Source organism: Dermacentor silvarum, chromosome 6 (assembly GCF_013339745.2).
Source record: "Dermacentor silvarum isolate Dsil-2018 chromosome 6, BIME_Dsil_1.4, whole genome shotgun sequence".
Lineage (NCBI taxonomy): Eukaryota > Metazoa > Arthropoda > Arachnida > Ixodida > Ixodidae > Dermacentor > Dermacentor silvarum.
Genome location: NC_051159.1, coordinates 50,983,990 through 51,000,429, shown reverse-complemented (window position 1 = coordinate 51,000,429; position 16,440 = coordinate 50,983,990). Strand labels below are relative to the sequence as shown.

At 48.7% G+C, this 16,440-nt stretch overlaps 1 protein-coding gene across 1 annotated transcript in view; it reads right to left on the bottom strand.

Moving 5' to 3' along the window:
• Positions 1–674: 674 nt before the first annotated feature.
• LOC125946297 (angiotensin-converting enzyme-like) overlaps positions 675–16,440 on the bottom strand; it is an 88,223-nt gene continuing 72,457 nt past the window's right edge. Inside the window, exons 11-13 of the mRNA XM_049669005.1 lie at positions 8,200–8,298; positions 4,347–4,469; positions 675–950 (exon numbers count right to left, since the gene is read on the bottom strand). Coding sequence (XP_049524962.1) covers positions 746–950; positions 4,347–4,469; positions 8,200–8,298 — 427 coding nt within the window. The 3' untranslated portion in view covers positions 675–745. The remainder of the gene's footprint in view (positions 951–4,346; positions 4,470–8,199; positions 8,299–16,440) is intronic.

The window sequence follows — 16,440 nt, the reverse complement described above, 5'->3', positions numbered from 1 at the left end:
AGGTTTTAAGCGCGAAGCACTTTAGGGGCCCGGGCTGTCGGCGTCTAATGTGATGTCACATCGTCGTGGCCACGCACAAAAAGATCTGCCGAAAACTCGCGTCTCGTTCACTTGGTATATACCAAAATTGGCATGGAAGGGTGCGAATGCATGACGAAGATGACTGATAAGTCATGACATCAATAACGTCACATGCTCGTCAGTTACGTCACGATTAACGATAATAAAATCACGTGCGGCGCATACCCGCATTAAATATGCGGGAATTAGCAGAAACTCGTGAAAATCTCTTCCAAAACGCCAGTCTGGTACCAGCGCAGCGCAAGAGAAGGCGCCACCACGCCACAAGCGCTCGATTCCTCCTCACTTGTGTAAGAAGGGCACAAGAATAACATAATAGACACACCGGCCCATCCCTGCTTCGCCTATCCCCAGGTTTCACGTTCATTTTTCACGTTCAATCACGCTAGATTTGAACTACACAATCGCATAATTTGAATCCAGCGCTTAATTTACCTCCAATGCTACGCTTGTGTAGTTCAAACTATACGGTGAGTTAACACAAGGGAAACACCGGCGGATCACTTCTTCGCACTTCCCCATGTTTCACGTTAGTGCAGCTGCATTAGCGCTGGATTTGAACTACACAAGCGCAGAATTTGAGCAGGGTTTGAACTATATACGCAAGCGCGGAATTTTTTCTTTAGTCTTTTATTTAGACCACGGCGGAGGTTTCGTTGCCGAATTATTTGTCTGAAGCGTGGGGGCAAACGGTGGCGTCGTCACTTCTCCAGCCGACAGGCTTTCCCTCGTTCTGCTTCTGCAGCCACCTGTACAAGGGCTGGAAATATTCCAGCAAGGGAGTAGCGTCCATTTCTTTCGTCCTGCCCTTGGTCAGAAGGCCCAGTACCTCGGGCCATGATTTCGACTTCCCAAGCGCAAGTACCTCGCTGAAAAGAAAAAAGAATCTCACAATGAATGTCACTGCGATTAGTATTGATGCAATGAATGCTTCGACGCATGGTATTGCAACTGGGCAGTGCCTCTTCAATGGAAGTCTCTGACGCCAGCTTGGGTAATTAGGTATGTGCCACTGCGAACTTGCCGCTCTACAATGACATAAAAGATCCTTTAAATTTCTCCGATGCTGCGCGGAATCTAACCTACTTCCCAAGGGTTCCGTGAGGACAGTAACCTGACGCTTTAGCAGGCTGTGCCACAATTGCACTGCGCATATGTGCCGCTTTTCAATGAACGTCTTTCAGGCCAATAATTCATCGAGCTGCGCCATGAATGTGCTCGCTATGTGCCAACCTTCAATGAACCTGTCGCCAACTTGGGTCACTGTGTAGGTCCCACTCGGTGCCCGGCAAGCGAGGGAACAATTTTCACTGCTAAATTCTCAGACGCTTCTCGTCTCAGAGGACACGCGCGGACTTCTCGACAGCGGCAGCAGATGGCGCATTGTGTCCATTGTGTACCGACGCTCCTTGCAATTCATAAACAACGCGCAGGCTTCGCGGTGGCACCGCTAATGGCGCCGGGTATTCTTTAAGCACGTACGCAGTAGCGGCAAAAAGCGCGCCGCGCGCCGCGAAAGCAGCCGCGAAACAGGTTCCCTTGCCGCGGGAGGGATCGCTCCTGGACCTATTTTTTGCGGTTTGCCGCGTGCCGCCGATGAAGGAGACCAATGAGGGCGGCCCGCTTCCGTGACGTGCGCGCGGGAAACTGGTGTCATGCGGACGCGCCCGACCGCTCGTTTTCTACTCGCGTCCGGTGTCAGCCGGAAACTCGGATAGTTCGAGAATGGGGGAGGTGTCTATGCTGTCACGTGACTGCCGCAGCGGCGCGCCGCCGGTTTGTGTGGCTGCCCCAAGGAGGTTTCATACATAACTCGTTTCGACGGCGACAATGTGTTTTTCTCGCTATATTGATTCAATGCTAAACACAATACCGTCATCAGTCATCGTGAAATGGGTCTTGATAATTTTTTTTCTATCAAAAATGGCATACGTAATCTACTTGAGACAATTAAGATTCTTTCGAACCTCTTCATAGTCGCGATGCGTTCTTTTAAACAAAACATTTGTGTAGTCCGAACGAAAGGTGGACAATATTTTAAAGAGATAGCGCATGACCCTATGTGAACTGTATTGTACATCCTTGAGCCATTCTGCGTTCGTCGCACGTGAAATAAAAGATTAGAAGTAATTTACGGCTATTTTATTTATTCTATTAGTAAACGAGGTGTCACTTAGAAGGCTACACAGGCTATATCCACATTTGTCGCAATTATTTATTTAGAAAAATAATTCGTACAAGTTAGCCCCACCCGAATATTTTAATGAACTGGTTTTAACAAACAATTTCATTGGAATGATGTAAACAACTATAGGGGCACCTAAGCGATTCTTATAATGTGTAAATGCGAGAACATTACTTGTCGCTGAGTTATGTCACTGAGTTTAGTGCTGCTGCGTAAAGTTTGTGAGTGTAATGTTGCGGCTTAAGAGGTCGCAACAACGCAAAATGACAAACCGGTCATATTGCGATCTCTCAGCTAAGCTTTAGTTGCGGAGTTCTCATTAAAGTAGTGTTTTACGCACATGAGAGGAGTGTTGTTTCTCGATGATGCCAATTTTTGAGCACGATGACATCACAGCACGTTGCCTCGCTGTAGCACGCCGTGCTCGCCGTGCGGCCGCTCGCTCTGCCTTTCGCGTTGTCCGGTACTTGGGCGGTCAACGTTGCTTCGCTGCAGCAGCTCGCTTCCCTACGTTTCCTTCGCTGCGCTGCGATGGACTCGTACTTCGTCGGCAGTGAACTGGCACGTCCGGCCATGCTTTGCTGTATCGACTGATGACGTAGGCGCGAGCGATTCGACTTAGGACGACGAAGACTCCATAGCGCCGACAGTGTTGCCACTTCTATCGTGCGACATCTAGTGACTAGCCTGCCAGGCAGAGGCCAACCATGTGCACAGCCTCGAAGATGTTCATCACTGTCACCTGTAGGAACGGTGGCGCAGTGGTTAGCGGGCTCGGCTACATGGAGCAAGCAGTGGAGGTGGCGTAGAGGGTCTAATGTTCATCGTGGCTACATTTTTTTTTTTTTTTAGTTAGAAGAAGACGACGTAATTTGAGTGCCGTATTTCGGCCACGGCTTTCTAGAACCACGGTTTTCTGATGGTGGTAGGGTCGAACAGTAAGCCAAGTAATGCTCTCGCATTAATAAAGCAGCATGAGTGAAACTCGTGTGTTGTTGGTGGTGGAGGGTTTTAGCAACAGGCTGGTTTAGCCTAATCATCATGTTCGGCAGTTGTTTCGCCTCAGCATCGCTTACAGTGTCACTGGAGTGCGTTATCCCGTGTCCTTCAAGTTAGTCTCCCTTGGAATACAAGAAGAACTTTCAACAACGCAATAGAGCTCTTTATTATATATATTTTCAACGTCGCTCGAAAAATGAATGGACAGTGGCTGTGCTTCCCTTTCCCAATGAAAAGGGTAGCACAGCCACTCACAAAGCTCCAGCCACATATCCGTTACCAATCTTCACGCAACACCCAGTCTTCACGAAGCTCTAAAAAAGGATGACCATCCGCCACTGCACACGCGCATTGATAACTCCTAGTGGAACGGACCTAACGCGCGGAGTCATCTCCAGCCGCGAAGAGTTCGAACTAAAAAGGATTCATGTGGGTGCTTAGTTGACATCATCTTCAATATGTTTATGTCCTCCGGACTATTGGCTGGCCTTCAGCGTGACGTGTCCCTTCTGCCACAGCCCAGCTGCTCTCTTACGCACGCCGCTGCTCTTGCGGTGCTGTTTTGGACGGCACTCGTCAAGGCGTCCGAATATGTCAAAAGTGGGGCTACGTTCAAGCCTTCCCCCGATGGTCGGTGGAAGGCTCGGATTTATGGGCTACACGTTAGATTCCTGTTTAAATTTTATGCCGCGGCTGAAATATATTTTTTATTCTGTTCTTTTTCTTTGTTACACTCTACATTCCCCACCTTGTCTTTCTTGAACATGCTAGAACGCATGGACAAGGTCGTTTCGCTATTCATAGATGTAACTTGAAGCAAATACATCAAGTCTATGGGCAAGTTTCTATGTACGCCGAGAGCGCAGGTCATCCCCCCCCCCCCCCCCTCCCGCTCCGCATAAGTAAGCTGCAAGATTTTCCTAATGTTTGGGTAGTATCCTCTGAACGGCTTTTTATATTCTTAACTGCAGTATTTGCTTCGCACGATCAGCAGTCGCATTCACAATGGCGCAGTATCACTGACCCGACGACCGCGGCACTTCCATGTTCAAATACACAAAAAGCACATGTGTCAACGAACCCAAAAAGCCTTCCTGCTTCTTTCGAACGGTAGAAGTCGCACCTGTGTAGTGGCCCGACGTGGTTGGCTTCTTCGCAGAGTGCCTTGTAAAACTGAAACTGTAGTATTACGCTGACGAAGTACCTGCGATGAGAATTACATTACCAGTCAAAGGATTTCTTAAAAGAAGTCGCAGTTTTGTCCGAAAGGCGAAGCATCGATTGCGATATCAAATTATTAGTCAGATGTACGAAGTAAGGATAGTAATTTTTATCGGCCGTATAAACTTGTAAACATTCGCTTACTAACTAAATTAATAAGCATGGTGGTGTCACGCGCGCACAATAAGCAAACATTGAACACATCTCATTCGATGACCGCGGACACTCGCTGTCAAAATGCCGGCATGAGGAAGCGCAGCAGGAATAGCGATCGAATTGGCCTTCGTGCTACCTCTCGCTCGCTTCAACACAAACTAAGCGGCCAGAACACGTCGCGCGCACGAAGCAATCAGCACTCGGCGCACTCTGTACCCTATCGCAGATCGCTTTCAAGATATGGCCCACGCGGCCGCGCTCAGCCGCGCCACCCGCAGCCACCACATGAGCAAAACGCCCCCCTTGGTGCCTTGCGCGCGATGGAAGACGGCACGCATCCTCCCCGCCTTCCCCCCTTGCGCGCGCGTGGTCGAACCGCCATCGTCGGATCAACCTCGCACACTTTCACTCGCACATGCATGCAGCATACGGTGCGCGGCCACGATGTTATCGCACTTGGACTTTACGCGGAACAGCACGACGACGACGGCGGTGGAAATGCCCCTGGAGTGTCTAATAATTGCTATAGCAGTAAAAAGGAATCATACAAAGCCTTGATGTGACTTACAACAAGAGATCTGAGGACACGCAATGACAATGTCCAAGGGCAGACAGCCGCAGACTAGAAGATTTGTGAACAGAAATCTAAAGTAATGCTCAGTAGCCTCGGAAGAAAGCAGAGCTTCTTAATTGGTAATTAAACTCTTGAATCTGTGAAGGAGTAAGTTCATCTAGGGGACCGCGATAACGAAAAGGAAATCTCCGGACAAAGCACAATGTAATGAAGTGCACATGGGATGTAGATAGTAGGAAGTCATAAATGGCAATTACCAATATTCGGAAAAGAACGTTTATACAGTCACGCCCTTTTACTATATATATAGTACTAGCGTACGGTGTCGGACCTTGGTAAGTAATAAATATTGATGAGAAGAAAATAAGGACCGCCATTAATCGGTGGAACGCAAAATGAAAGGACTTGTCTTACAAGGCAGGAAAAGGGCAATATTGATTGAAGAGCAAATGCGGCATCTGGTATTTCGTGGAGTGTGTAATTCGTGGAGCCGATAACTGGTGGTGTGTTATCGAGTAACAGAAAGGATGCCAAGGGAAGGAAACGTATAGTTATGAAAGGGAGAGGGTTAGGTGATGTGATAAAATTAGGAAATTTGGACACGTAGAATTAGGCCGGCTAATGCCATACAGTAGTTGTTGGAGATCGAAAGTAAAGGCCTTCGTCCTGCAAGTAGACTTTTGGTTTGATGGTGGTGACGAATATAATGATGAGGCGGTCGTGTAAGCTGAGAGTAACTTTACTATTACGTCGCGTGTATAAGCGTAACAAATGAGTAGCCTGTACAATTCCTGAAATACCAACTTCTCTTATCATCATGATCATTATCAGCCTATATTTATGTCCCCTGGAGGACGAGGGCCGCTCCCTGCGATCTTCAATAACCCTTGTCTTGCACTAGCTGATTCCAACTTGCGCTTGCAAATTTCGTAACTTTATCACCCTATCTAGTTTTGTGCCGTCTTGGACTGCGCTTCCCTTCCCTTGGTATCCATTCTGTAACTCTAATGGTCCACCAGTTATCCATCCTACGAATTACATTACTTCTCTTATACACACGAATAAAGAAGTACTGACACATGTTTTCCAAGTTTTAGAAACTCTACCATTCACCTATTCCACGTAATAAGTATGACACTTAGCTAGTGTAGAGATTGGAAAACACTTATGGATATTTACCTTGATACTAAGTTGGCCTCGAGAGTCTGAACCTGGTGTCATGGACACTATATTGGCGTCACGAAACAGAGTAAAATTAGATGACTTCATGTAGTAATAAGGCCAGTTATGGCTGTTTTGCTCATTCAAAAATGTCGCAGTTTCGCCTGAAAGGCGAAGCATCCATTGCGATAGCAAATTAGTAGACAGCTATACTAAGCAAGGATATTAGTTCTATCGGCCGTATAAACTTGCAAACAATCGGTTGCTAACTAAATTAACAAGCATGGTGTCACGCGCGCACATGTGAACATGAACACATCTCGCTCGATGACCGCGGGAACTCGCTGTCAGAACGCTGGAGTGAGGAAGGGCGGCGGCAAGCGAATTGGCCGTCGTGCTGCCTCTCGCTTCAGCGCAAACTAAGCGTCGACATCACAGCGCCTACGATGCTACCAGCACTGGCACACTCTGTCCCGATCGCAGATCGCCTTCAAGATAGAACGCGCGCGGCCGCGCCATACACAGCAGCCGCTAGAGTAGCCCCCCTGCCCCCCGGTGCCTTGCGCGTCACGCAAGGCGGAGCGCTGTCTCCCCGCTTTCCCCCCTCGAGCGCGCGAGATTGAGCCGCGAGCGTCGGCTGACCCTCGCAAGCTTTCACTCGCACATACAGCATACGGCGCGCGGCGACGATGTTATCATGGCTGGACTTTATACGGAACCTCAAGGCGACGACCACGGCGACAGCAGAAAGGCGATTGGAGTGTCGGTGTAATTGCTATCGCAATAACAAAAAATAATATACAAGAGTGCCCCGTGCGTGCCTTCCGGTTGGGCACGCGTGTGGCAGCTTCACTCAACACAGGAACGGAGCGAGCTGGTGTACCAGGACGTCATGACCCGCCTATATCGCCTGTGTGGCAAAGCCGAAATTGGATTGTAGAAACAAATATTATATTGAGCTATTTAGGACGTACTGGTGGGTGCCAATGTACTTTGTGAGTTTCAGATAGCTTTGACTTTCATTTCTGTGAAGGTCTTTATCTTTTAAATCTTTCCTCATTGAGAACAATATTGAGTTTGCCTGAGCAAAGCCTTAATGTGATTTGTCGCTCTTTATCCCTCTTTTTTTAAAGGTCTAGTTGTGTCTTGCAAGAAATTGTACAGTTTATCTGCACCGAATATTTGTGTACATATGTGTTTGTTTTTATGTGAATGTTCTGTATCGCGTCACTCGTTTTAATTTCGGCACGTGTCTGATTTGTGTGCTGCGTACGGCCTGCGTGCCGAATCGTAGGAGCAGAAGCCCTCGTCAGGGCATACGACCCCTAACTAACTTCTGCTTCTCTTCTGCATGTGAACAGGAGAAATAATTTTTTTTCCATTTGACGGAAAGAAATGACAAGTCGTGAACGCCATATCGGCACTACTTTAATTATTGAAATGCTACCAGAAAAGGCGTGGAACACCACCAGGACTAAGAACGAAAGAGCACGCGTCATACAAAAATTATCATACTGAACGGACACCAACAGAAGTTAATAAATGGCGCATGAAGGCATCAGAGAAAGCGTACAAATCGAGAAGAAAGGTATATAACAAGGAACGGCCCCAACAGAAGTTAATAAATGGCGCATGAAGGCATCAGAGAAAGCGTACAAATCGAGAAGAAAGGTATATAAACAAGAACACAATGTCACTGTTCTTAAATAAAAAGTAATAAAGAAAGTTAGAACAATGAGCGTGCTCAGTATAGAAAACCTGTTGGCAGCGGACCCAACAACTCCTTTAGGGATACGCGCTCACTCGATTTCTGGCGTCGTACCTGATGTACGGCACATTCGCAGATATGTGGTACTTTGAGGATGCGTCAAGGTCGTCCGTGGAGCGAGCAATACCGGGACAGATTCCTTGGTATTTTAATCTGCAATGGAATTGCTGATCTTCAGTAATCGCTCTGCCTCTATTGGCAATAGTACAACGCGAGGCTCTCAAAATGAAGTGCAAATTAGTGCAACGTGAAGAAGTAAACCAAAATTAAAAAGAAATGGGCGACAGTGAGATTAATCAGAAGATACCTCCGATTGGCTACCGTGTACTCGGGAAGAGAAAAGAAGTACAAGAATTTTAAAGATGACATTTTTAAAAAATGGGGCAGTTTCGCGCTAGTGGCGCGAAGACTGGGCAAGCAGGGACTGGCGGCCCCACCTAGCTTCGTCGGGAAACGCTGCTCGTACGATCCGCACCGCAGTCTCTCGCTTTTCGCAGTCGCGCACGGAGCTAAGCGTAGACAAGTTTATGTCGAACCACAGTCTGTAGCACATTCGGCAACTGTGTCCAAACTCACTGTTCAGAAACTCGCTTGCAAACCGTCCGTCGGCACCTCCCGTGGATCTCCGCACTTGCCGCTGGAAATTATCCAGGACTCGCAGGCCCGGATCGTTTTGGCGACGCTTCTGGTTGCTCAAACGGGTCTGCTCCCTATCGCGGGCTCGAAACTTTGAATCTTCTGCCATTCGCTGTCGTTTAGTCGTCACTTCGCCAGCGTGATACTCTGGATCAGCCCAAAGTCGTCTCATCCGCTCTCGAGTAGCGGCGGTGTCTTTCGCGCCGCGGTTCCTCTTCCTCGGGAATGACGATCTTCTTCGGTCGCCCCACTCCCCTCTGCAGCGATGTCGACGCGGCGGCGACGCGGAGCTACATATACCCAGCGGGACCCTGACGTCACGGCGGCGACCAATCCGCACGGTATGGTGACATCGTGACTAGGCAGAGCTAAGGCAAAGCGATGCGGCGCGCGCGATGACGTAATGGCTCGGTTCCCGCAGCTGTTGCGAGGCTCGGCGCAGCTATAGGCGACGCATGGGACGTCATCGCCAGGCGGAGGGTTTTCGCCGTACACATAACGGCGAAACTGCCGGCTTAAGCAGCTCCTTCTGCTAAAATTTCCGCCTCCATTCCACCCTGTGAAAGTGGATGCGCAGCGAAGCTGTTGCCGACGTTACGCAAGCACCACCACCACGAAGCGTCGCACCATCGAGATCAATGTAGCGTCCACGACCAGGTTCCCGCCCTTTCCGTTGGTGCTAAGACGCCGCGGTGCACGTTCGCGGCCTCCATACGCTTGCATGTAACCCGCGTTCACGAAGTGAACGTCCCTGCAATTTGTGAACAGTCTTGCCCTGATGTCGATTACGGTTGCAGGGCACTCTGCGCGACCGATGCAATGGGCACAGCGCCCACTCATCAAGGACAGATACATCGTGTGCACACGTTCGTTACGCGCGTACGCAGGTGTGCCGGTGTGCAGGCATATATCCTCATTCTAGTAGACCCTCCGCTTGGCGCAAATGCCTTTTCGAACTAATTCAGTTTCTCAAAGTATAGAAAAACTCAAACGCGGAAACTCAAAATTACACTAGCTCTGGAGACGAAACTTCTTCTTTGTCGACGTGATGGTGTACACGCACGGAGGCAGAAAATGTGCCGGGGTTGCCATATACAGCTTTGCTGTCAAAATACCCGAGGAACTAAGCAGTTGTGAATGCGAAAGCATTAATGTCCATTGGAACGCCCCTGAGCGGTCCCTCAAGTTGTGAACTCCTCGCGGGTAAGCGAGCGCATTGTGAAGCTTGGCGCGTTTCGATTTCGCCTTACCGAGGCGCAGTTAGCCCGCAGGAGATAGCTTGCGCGGACAAGGAACGCGCGGATAAAGCGCGAGACACACGGTGCGATTTTGCGTGCGATGCGTCGTACGACGCGTCGGAGTCCGACTTGCCGCATACGACGATTCGGGACACATGGTACGAACTATATACGAACGACGTGCGGTGCGTAGCTCCGCCCACAACCGGCGGCCCTGCATGGACGCTCGGAATACTGCGGAACTTCGCAAAGTGAAAACAAACGTCTTTGCACAGTTCTCTAGTTTCGCACTAACGATCACAAAAAAAAAAAAAAATGTCACAGTTTCGCCCTAAGGGCGAAGCAATGAATGCGATAGCAACACAGCAATGTCATACGAAGTAAGGTGAGCGGCTTTGGTAGCAACAACACGCAGAACTGTTGTCGACGCCATCGGCGTTTTGCCCGCGTTAGCTCAAAATGCGTGCGGCGTTGGTGACTGTTGCTGGAGCCTCTGATATAAATAGGCACTTGGTGCCGCAGCTAAACGTCGCCTCCCTTCCCTCCCCCTCCCCCACGGCCTCTCGCGCGTCCGAAGAAGGCGCGTTTGCTCTACATATATGGTGATTGTAAAGGAGAAAAGAGACGCCTACTTCTGCAGCCCTTAAGCGAGCACGGCGCAGAACGCGCGTTTGTTCTCCGCCGTGCGTTCACTCCCCGTGAAAGACGCGCCCCTCGCGCCCTTTCACTCGCACATACAGCGTTCGGCGCGCGGCGACGATTTCATCTCCAAATGACGTCATACGGAACCTCACGGCGACGGCGACGGCGACGGCGACGCCGACGGCAGAAATCTGCTTTTGAGTGTCCATATAATTGCTATCGCAATAAAAAACGCGTCTGTGCGAGCAGCGTAGACGTGTTTCCGCAAGGCCGCGTCCGCAGTGTGGGCTCCGTCGACAGCCGCCAATGGCTAGGAGCTGCCAGGCCTAGCTCGCTGGGCCGTCGAATTCTAGACCGGTGTCGCTTGCGACACGACCGCTTGTAGCTCGCAATAAACCTCCTACGTTGGTCAGCACATGTGCACAGTTATGTCACGCTTAAATTGCAATACATCTGATTTTATCGGCGCGGACGGAAGCGAACGATCAAGCCAGGCGAGCTTAATTGCGATCCCTGGGAGACGGTATATAGGCCTAGCTCGCTGGCCGTCGGATCCGGGGTCGACAGCCCTTTATGTCGAACCGTTTTCCGAAAACATGCCAGTCGCTTATAGAAGCGCACGTCATTTACTACTTGTACACAGTTCACTTCATTCTATAATCAACCCGTCGTGCCAACCAGTTGTAAGCTCGGCGCCTACGTATAAGTAGGCAATGAGTCAATTAGTGGCTATTCCCGACAGCGCAGTGTGACGTAGCGAGCCGTCTACCACGGACGACGTCACTCTCTGGAACTGACCGGCGGCAGTCGGAGTGCGCGAGAGCCGCTCCGGTCGACATCACTGAGCATGCGCAGCACTGCTTGGCTAGGCCGTCTGCACCGGGACAATCGGATTGCTGTCGGCGCTGAATCGATAGTCCACTTAAGTACGACTATTGATTTACTCACTTCCATTGCGCAACTTGTTTTATAACACCTCTGTTTTGATATCGTAGACGGTGACTAGGTGGACGGCACGAAGCTTGACAAGCTTCAGAGAACACGCAAAATCGTTTTTGAGTATGTCACTCATTCTATAGGTTATTTCAGGATTAGTGTGTTTTGCTCTTTTGTCTTTATTCGGCAAATATTTTGAACAATGGCTTGTCAGTTTCTAACTATGAAGTTCCTCGGTGCGGCCACTATCTGATTATTTTCTGCCTAATCGCTCGCGGGTGAGCTCAGTTCCGATGGATTTGTTCGTGCGAGGCTTGCGGCAAAAGTAGCAATATATATTACCAGCGTCTCTTGTGGACCAGGGAAAAGCTTCGAATTCGTGCGCCAAGGTGTAGTCCGTCATTTATTGTGTGTATACAGTGCGCATATATTCAAGTGGGCCCATTCACTTATTCTTAAATCGATAGAGTGGGGAGTTTCCCTGCATTTGGGCAGATGTGTATAGATAACGTGCGCGAAACTCGCAGGAAGCGGCTACTCCCTTTGTCATTGTTTAACGAGTGGTACTCACCTTGCCGCGTTCTGGGGATGGCCCTTTCTTTGAAGGTTCTACAAGGCTGGCTGATGAGCAAATTTAAAAAAGCACCGGGAAAATCGGAGCGCTTGCTCGCCGGCCCCGCCCCGCCGGCTCTACCACGTCACCATGACGTACACGCTGGCGGCGCTGTCATTGGCGGCGGCCGTCCGACCGATCGGGCAGTCGTACGACTCTTAAGTACGACTATATCCAACAGGTTGGCCGCATGCGGCGCCGGTGATCCGCCGCCGCATGCAGCAGAATATGTTGAGAACTTGTTGAGTGCGGCGGCCGACGCGGCGCGTCGTACGACGGATCGCACGCAAAATCGCATCGTGTGTCTCGCGCTTAACACAGGCTTGCAGAGCGAGAGTGGTTTGGCGTCGCGGCGATGCCCTCTCTCCTCATTTAACACCTGGCGCGCTATCGTGGCAACAGGTGTTCCCTTTCGCCCGCTCTGCTCCTTCGAGGCGCGCTCGTGCTCTGGCGTCGCAGCCAATGGGAACTTACGCGCCGTTCCGCTGCTACAGACGCCGGACTGCGGCTCTCTCGCTCAATGAGGCATTAGACGCTATCGCATCAAAATGAGGAAATAATGTAAGAGGGAACTAACGCTATCTTTGTGGGCGTTGTTACAGGCAGAGGAAGGTTTAGAAATAGGGGACCCAACGTTATAGGACGCACTCCATCTGGCGTAAAAAGGCCGGCAGATCCCATGCCCTGTGGGAATCGATGTTATGCGAAGCAGTGTGAGGGGAGCCTACCAAGTTAACGAAACGACAATGACAGCACCAAGACGCAGGTGGCTCTATCATGACCTACATGACACCCATGTTATGACATTCATGTCATGAGTCCTCAGGAGTCCCTTTAGCTACACCTAAGAGACCTTAAGGCGAAAGCCATAGTCATTCTCATGACTATGACTTCAATCATCAACCTTTAGCCTTTACCTTCACTTAGTACCACATCCGAACCCATTCCATAGGTTTTTGAGTGTTAATCGTTTTTCGCTGATTCATTGTCATTTTTGGTGAGTAATGCTCATGAGTGTGACTTCTAACATCATCCTTTAGTGTTTCCTTCAATTAGTACCCATGTCCGAACCCATTCCAGTGGTTTTTGAGTGTTAATCTTTTTTAGCTGAATCATTGTCATTTGTGCTGAGTCATGCTCATGACTATGATTTCTACCGTCACCCTTTAGCGTTTCCTTCTCTTAGTGCCCACGTCCGAACCCATTCCAATGGTTTTTGAGTGTTAATCCTTTTTCGCTGAGTCATTGTCATTTTTGCTGAGTCATGCTCCTGACTGATTTCTACGGTCATCCTTTAGTGTTTCATTCACTTAGTACCCACGTCCGAACCCATTTAAGTGGTTTTTGAGTGTTAATATTTTCCCGTTGAGTCACTGTTATTTTGCCTCAGTCATGGTCATAATTATGACTTTACCATAATCATTTAGTGTTTCCTTCACTTAGTACCCACGACCGAACCCATTTCAGTGGTTTTTGAGTGTTAGTCTTTTATGCTGAGTCATTGTCATTTTTGCTGAGTCATGCTCATGACTATGATTTCTACCATCATCCTTTAGCGTTTCCTTCTCTTATGCCCACGTCAGAGCCCATTTCAGTGGTTTATGGGCGTTAATCTTTTTTCGCTGAGTCATTGTCATTTTTGCTGATTCATGCTAATGACTATGACTTCTGCTAGCATCCTTTAGTGTTTCCTTCACTTTGTACTCACGTTTGAACCCATTTCAGTGGTTTTTGAGTGTTAATATTTTTCGCTGTGTCATTGTCATGACCTATCACTTATGTTCGTCATACACTTCTGTCATACTATGCCAATTTTGGTACCTACCAAGTTAACGAAATGACCATGAGAGCACCAAGCCGTAGGCGGCTGTTTCATGACCTACATGACATATAATTTATGTTCCTCATATACTCTTGTCACAATATGCCAACTTTGGTACATACCAAGTTAACAAAACGCCCATGAGAGCACAAAGACGCGGACGGACGGACGGACGGACGGACGGACGGACGGACAGACAGACAGACAGACAGACAGACAGACAGACAGACAGACAGACAGACAGACACTGTCAAAGTAGCAAATTTTCGCCCAGAAATGCTTCGCATTTAAAATAGAACAAATGGTCTACAGTATAATTTAGGTTTTGGCGTACACAAAGTCGCTAGGGTACGCGATTTCTAAAACTCTCTATTGTGGTAGCTAGACATGTAAATTCGACGAGAGGCTGAAACCTTGAGGATAACAAAAAAACAAGAGAGACCCTAAGGACCGCGAATTGAACGATGGACATGTAAATTATATGCGCAACATTATTAACCCACACAAATGAACGAGGCAGGAACAGAGTATGATAAATCCCAGAGTAAGTGATATTGTACAAAGTATGATGCAAATGTGTAAGTAATATTGTACGAGAATGGAGGCTGGTATTGTACAGGCTTGTACGTAACTTACTTGTTCTACTCAGAATAAGGAGTCTTAAATATTCTACACAGAATAAGGTATCTTAAGTACTTTCCAAAAATAACGTGGTATCTTTTAACTAATTTGATGACTCGGTATTTTTGCTGGAAGTTAAATGCTCTTCAGCGTATTTTGTACTCAGTACTTCAGATACACCCTTCGTCACTGTCAGCTGCGGTATCACTGCGCAACGCGCTCCAAATGCGCAGGTGGCCGATTTCATCCATTTTGTCTGTCTCATAACCGTTCGGGGTAGCAGGCTTACAGAGCAAAAAAAAATGTCACAGTTTCGCCCTAAGGGCGAAGCAATGAATGCGATAGCAACACAGCAATGTCATACGAAGTAAGGTGAGCGGCTTTGGTAGCAATATGAATTGTAGTAAACATGAGCTGATTAAGTAAGCAGGTGTGCTGCGGCGTAAGTAGACCGACATGAAGAGAGACTCGATGACCACGAGAAGGCGCGTGTGAACCGGTGGTGCTGATGAGAAGCGCTTCCCGTGGGCAGCGCGTGCGAAGGGACACACCTGTAGTGCTGCACTGCCAATCCGGGCAGCATTGCATGTGTAGCGTGCGTTGGAAAATGTGGCCCGACTATTGCTAACTGAATGAACAAGCGTGGTGTGAGCGCGCACAAACAAACACGAATATATCACACTGAATGACTGCAGACAACGACTGTCAAAACGCTGGCAGCGAGCCCATACGCTGCAGCGGGCGAAGGTACGTACGGTCTATCGCTTCAACGGAAACTGAGCGGCGAATGCACGGCGAATAAAGGTCAGAGCCGTGTGGAGATAAGAGACGGTGCGGGCGAGCGACGAGCGCGGTTGTTGGCAGAGTAGAAGTGCGCCCCCCCTCCCCCCTCCCCTCCGCGCTCCCTCCGGTCCTTGCTTGCGCGTGGGTGATTGAGTGCGTTCGCTCTCCGTGATAGCGCGCGTCCCCGCACGTTTCCGCTCGGGCATACGGCGCGCGGCGAAGATTTTATCTATAGGGAACCTCACGGTGACGACGACGGCGACGGCGACGCCAACGGCAGAAATCCGGTTGAAGTGTCCATATAATTGCTATCGCAATCAAAATAATAATAATAAGCGTGGCGCTCAAATTTGACAAGTCAAAAGTAAACAAACGGACAGTTCCTTTCTTGCAGCAGGCATATCTCGTTTGCTTTAGAATAAGACGGGCGATACGTTGCAAAAGTTTATCAATCTATGTCGGCGACACTGAATTGAAGTCACACCACTCCAACGATGGACACCAAGGCCCATGAAACAATGTTGGAGCTGATTTGGCGTTATACTTACGATAGTTTTTTGAATGCCTGGAAATCACAGAGAAGAGTGTCCGAGAGTGCGAAAAACAGGGGCAAGTTGTCAGATAGCAACTTTAAATAGCAGCGCCTCCTGCGATCCAATAAATTCTTCCGGTAAAACTTCGGTTCGTTTTACTTTCGTGTGCACTTCGGAACAAAAGTTATGTAAGTATCTGCGATTAATTGTAAAATACTTTGAGTATTTAGTACTCTATCTCAAACACACTTCTGAGTTTGATATTTAATACTCTACTGAAATACTGTTCGCATGGTATTTATTAAACTTTATTAAGTACATTTTCTGAGTATTTTGCACAAGCCTGTTACTACATTGCTAAAACCAAGAGCGCGACGACAACAGACACAGAGATAGAGATAGAGCACTGTGATGTTTATTTCTGTTTCTGTGTCTGTGCTGTTGTCGTGCTCTTGGTTTTGCACTGAAATT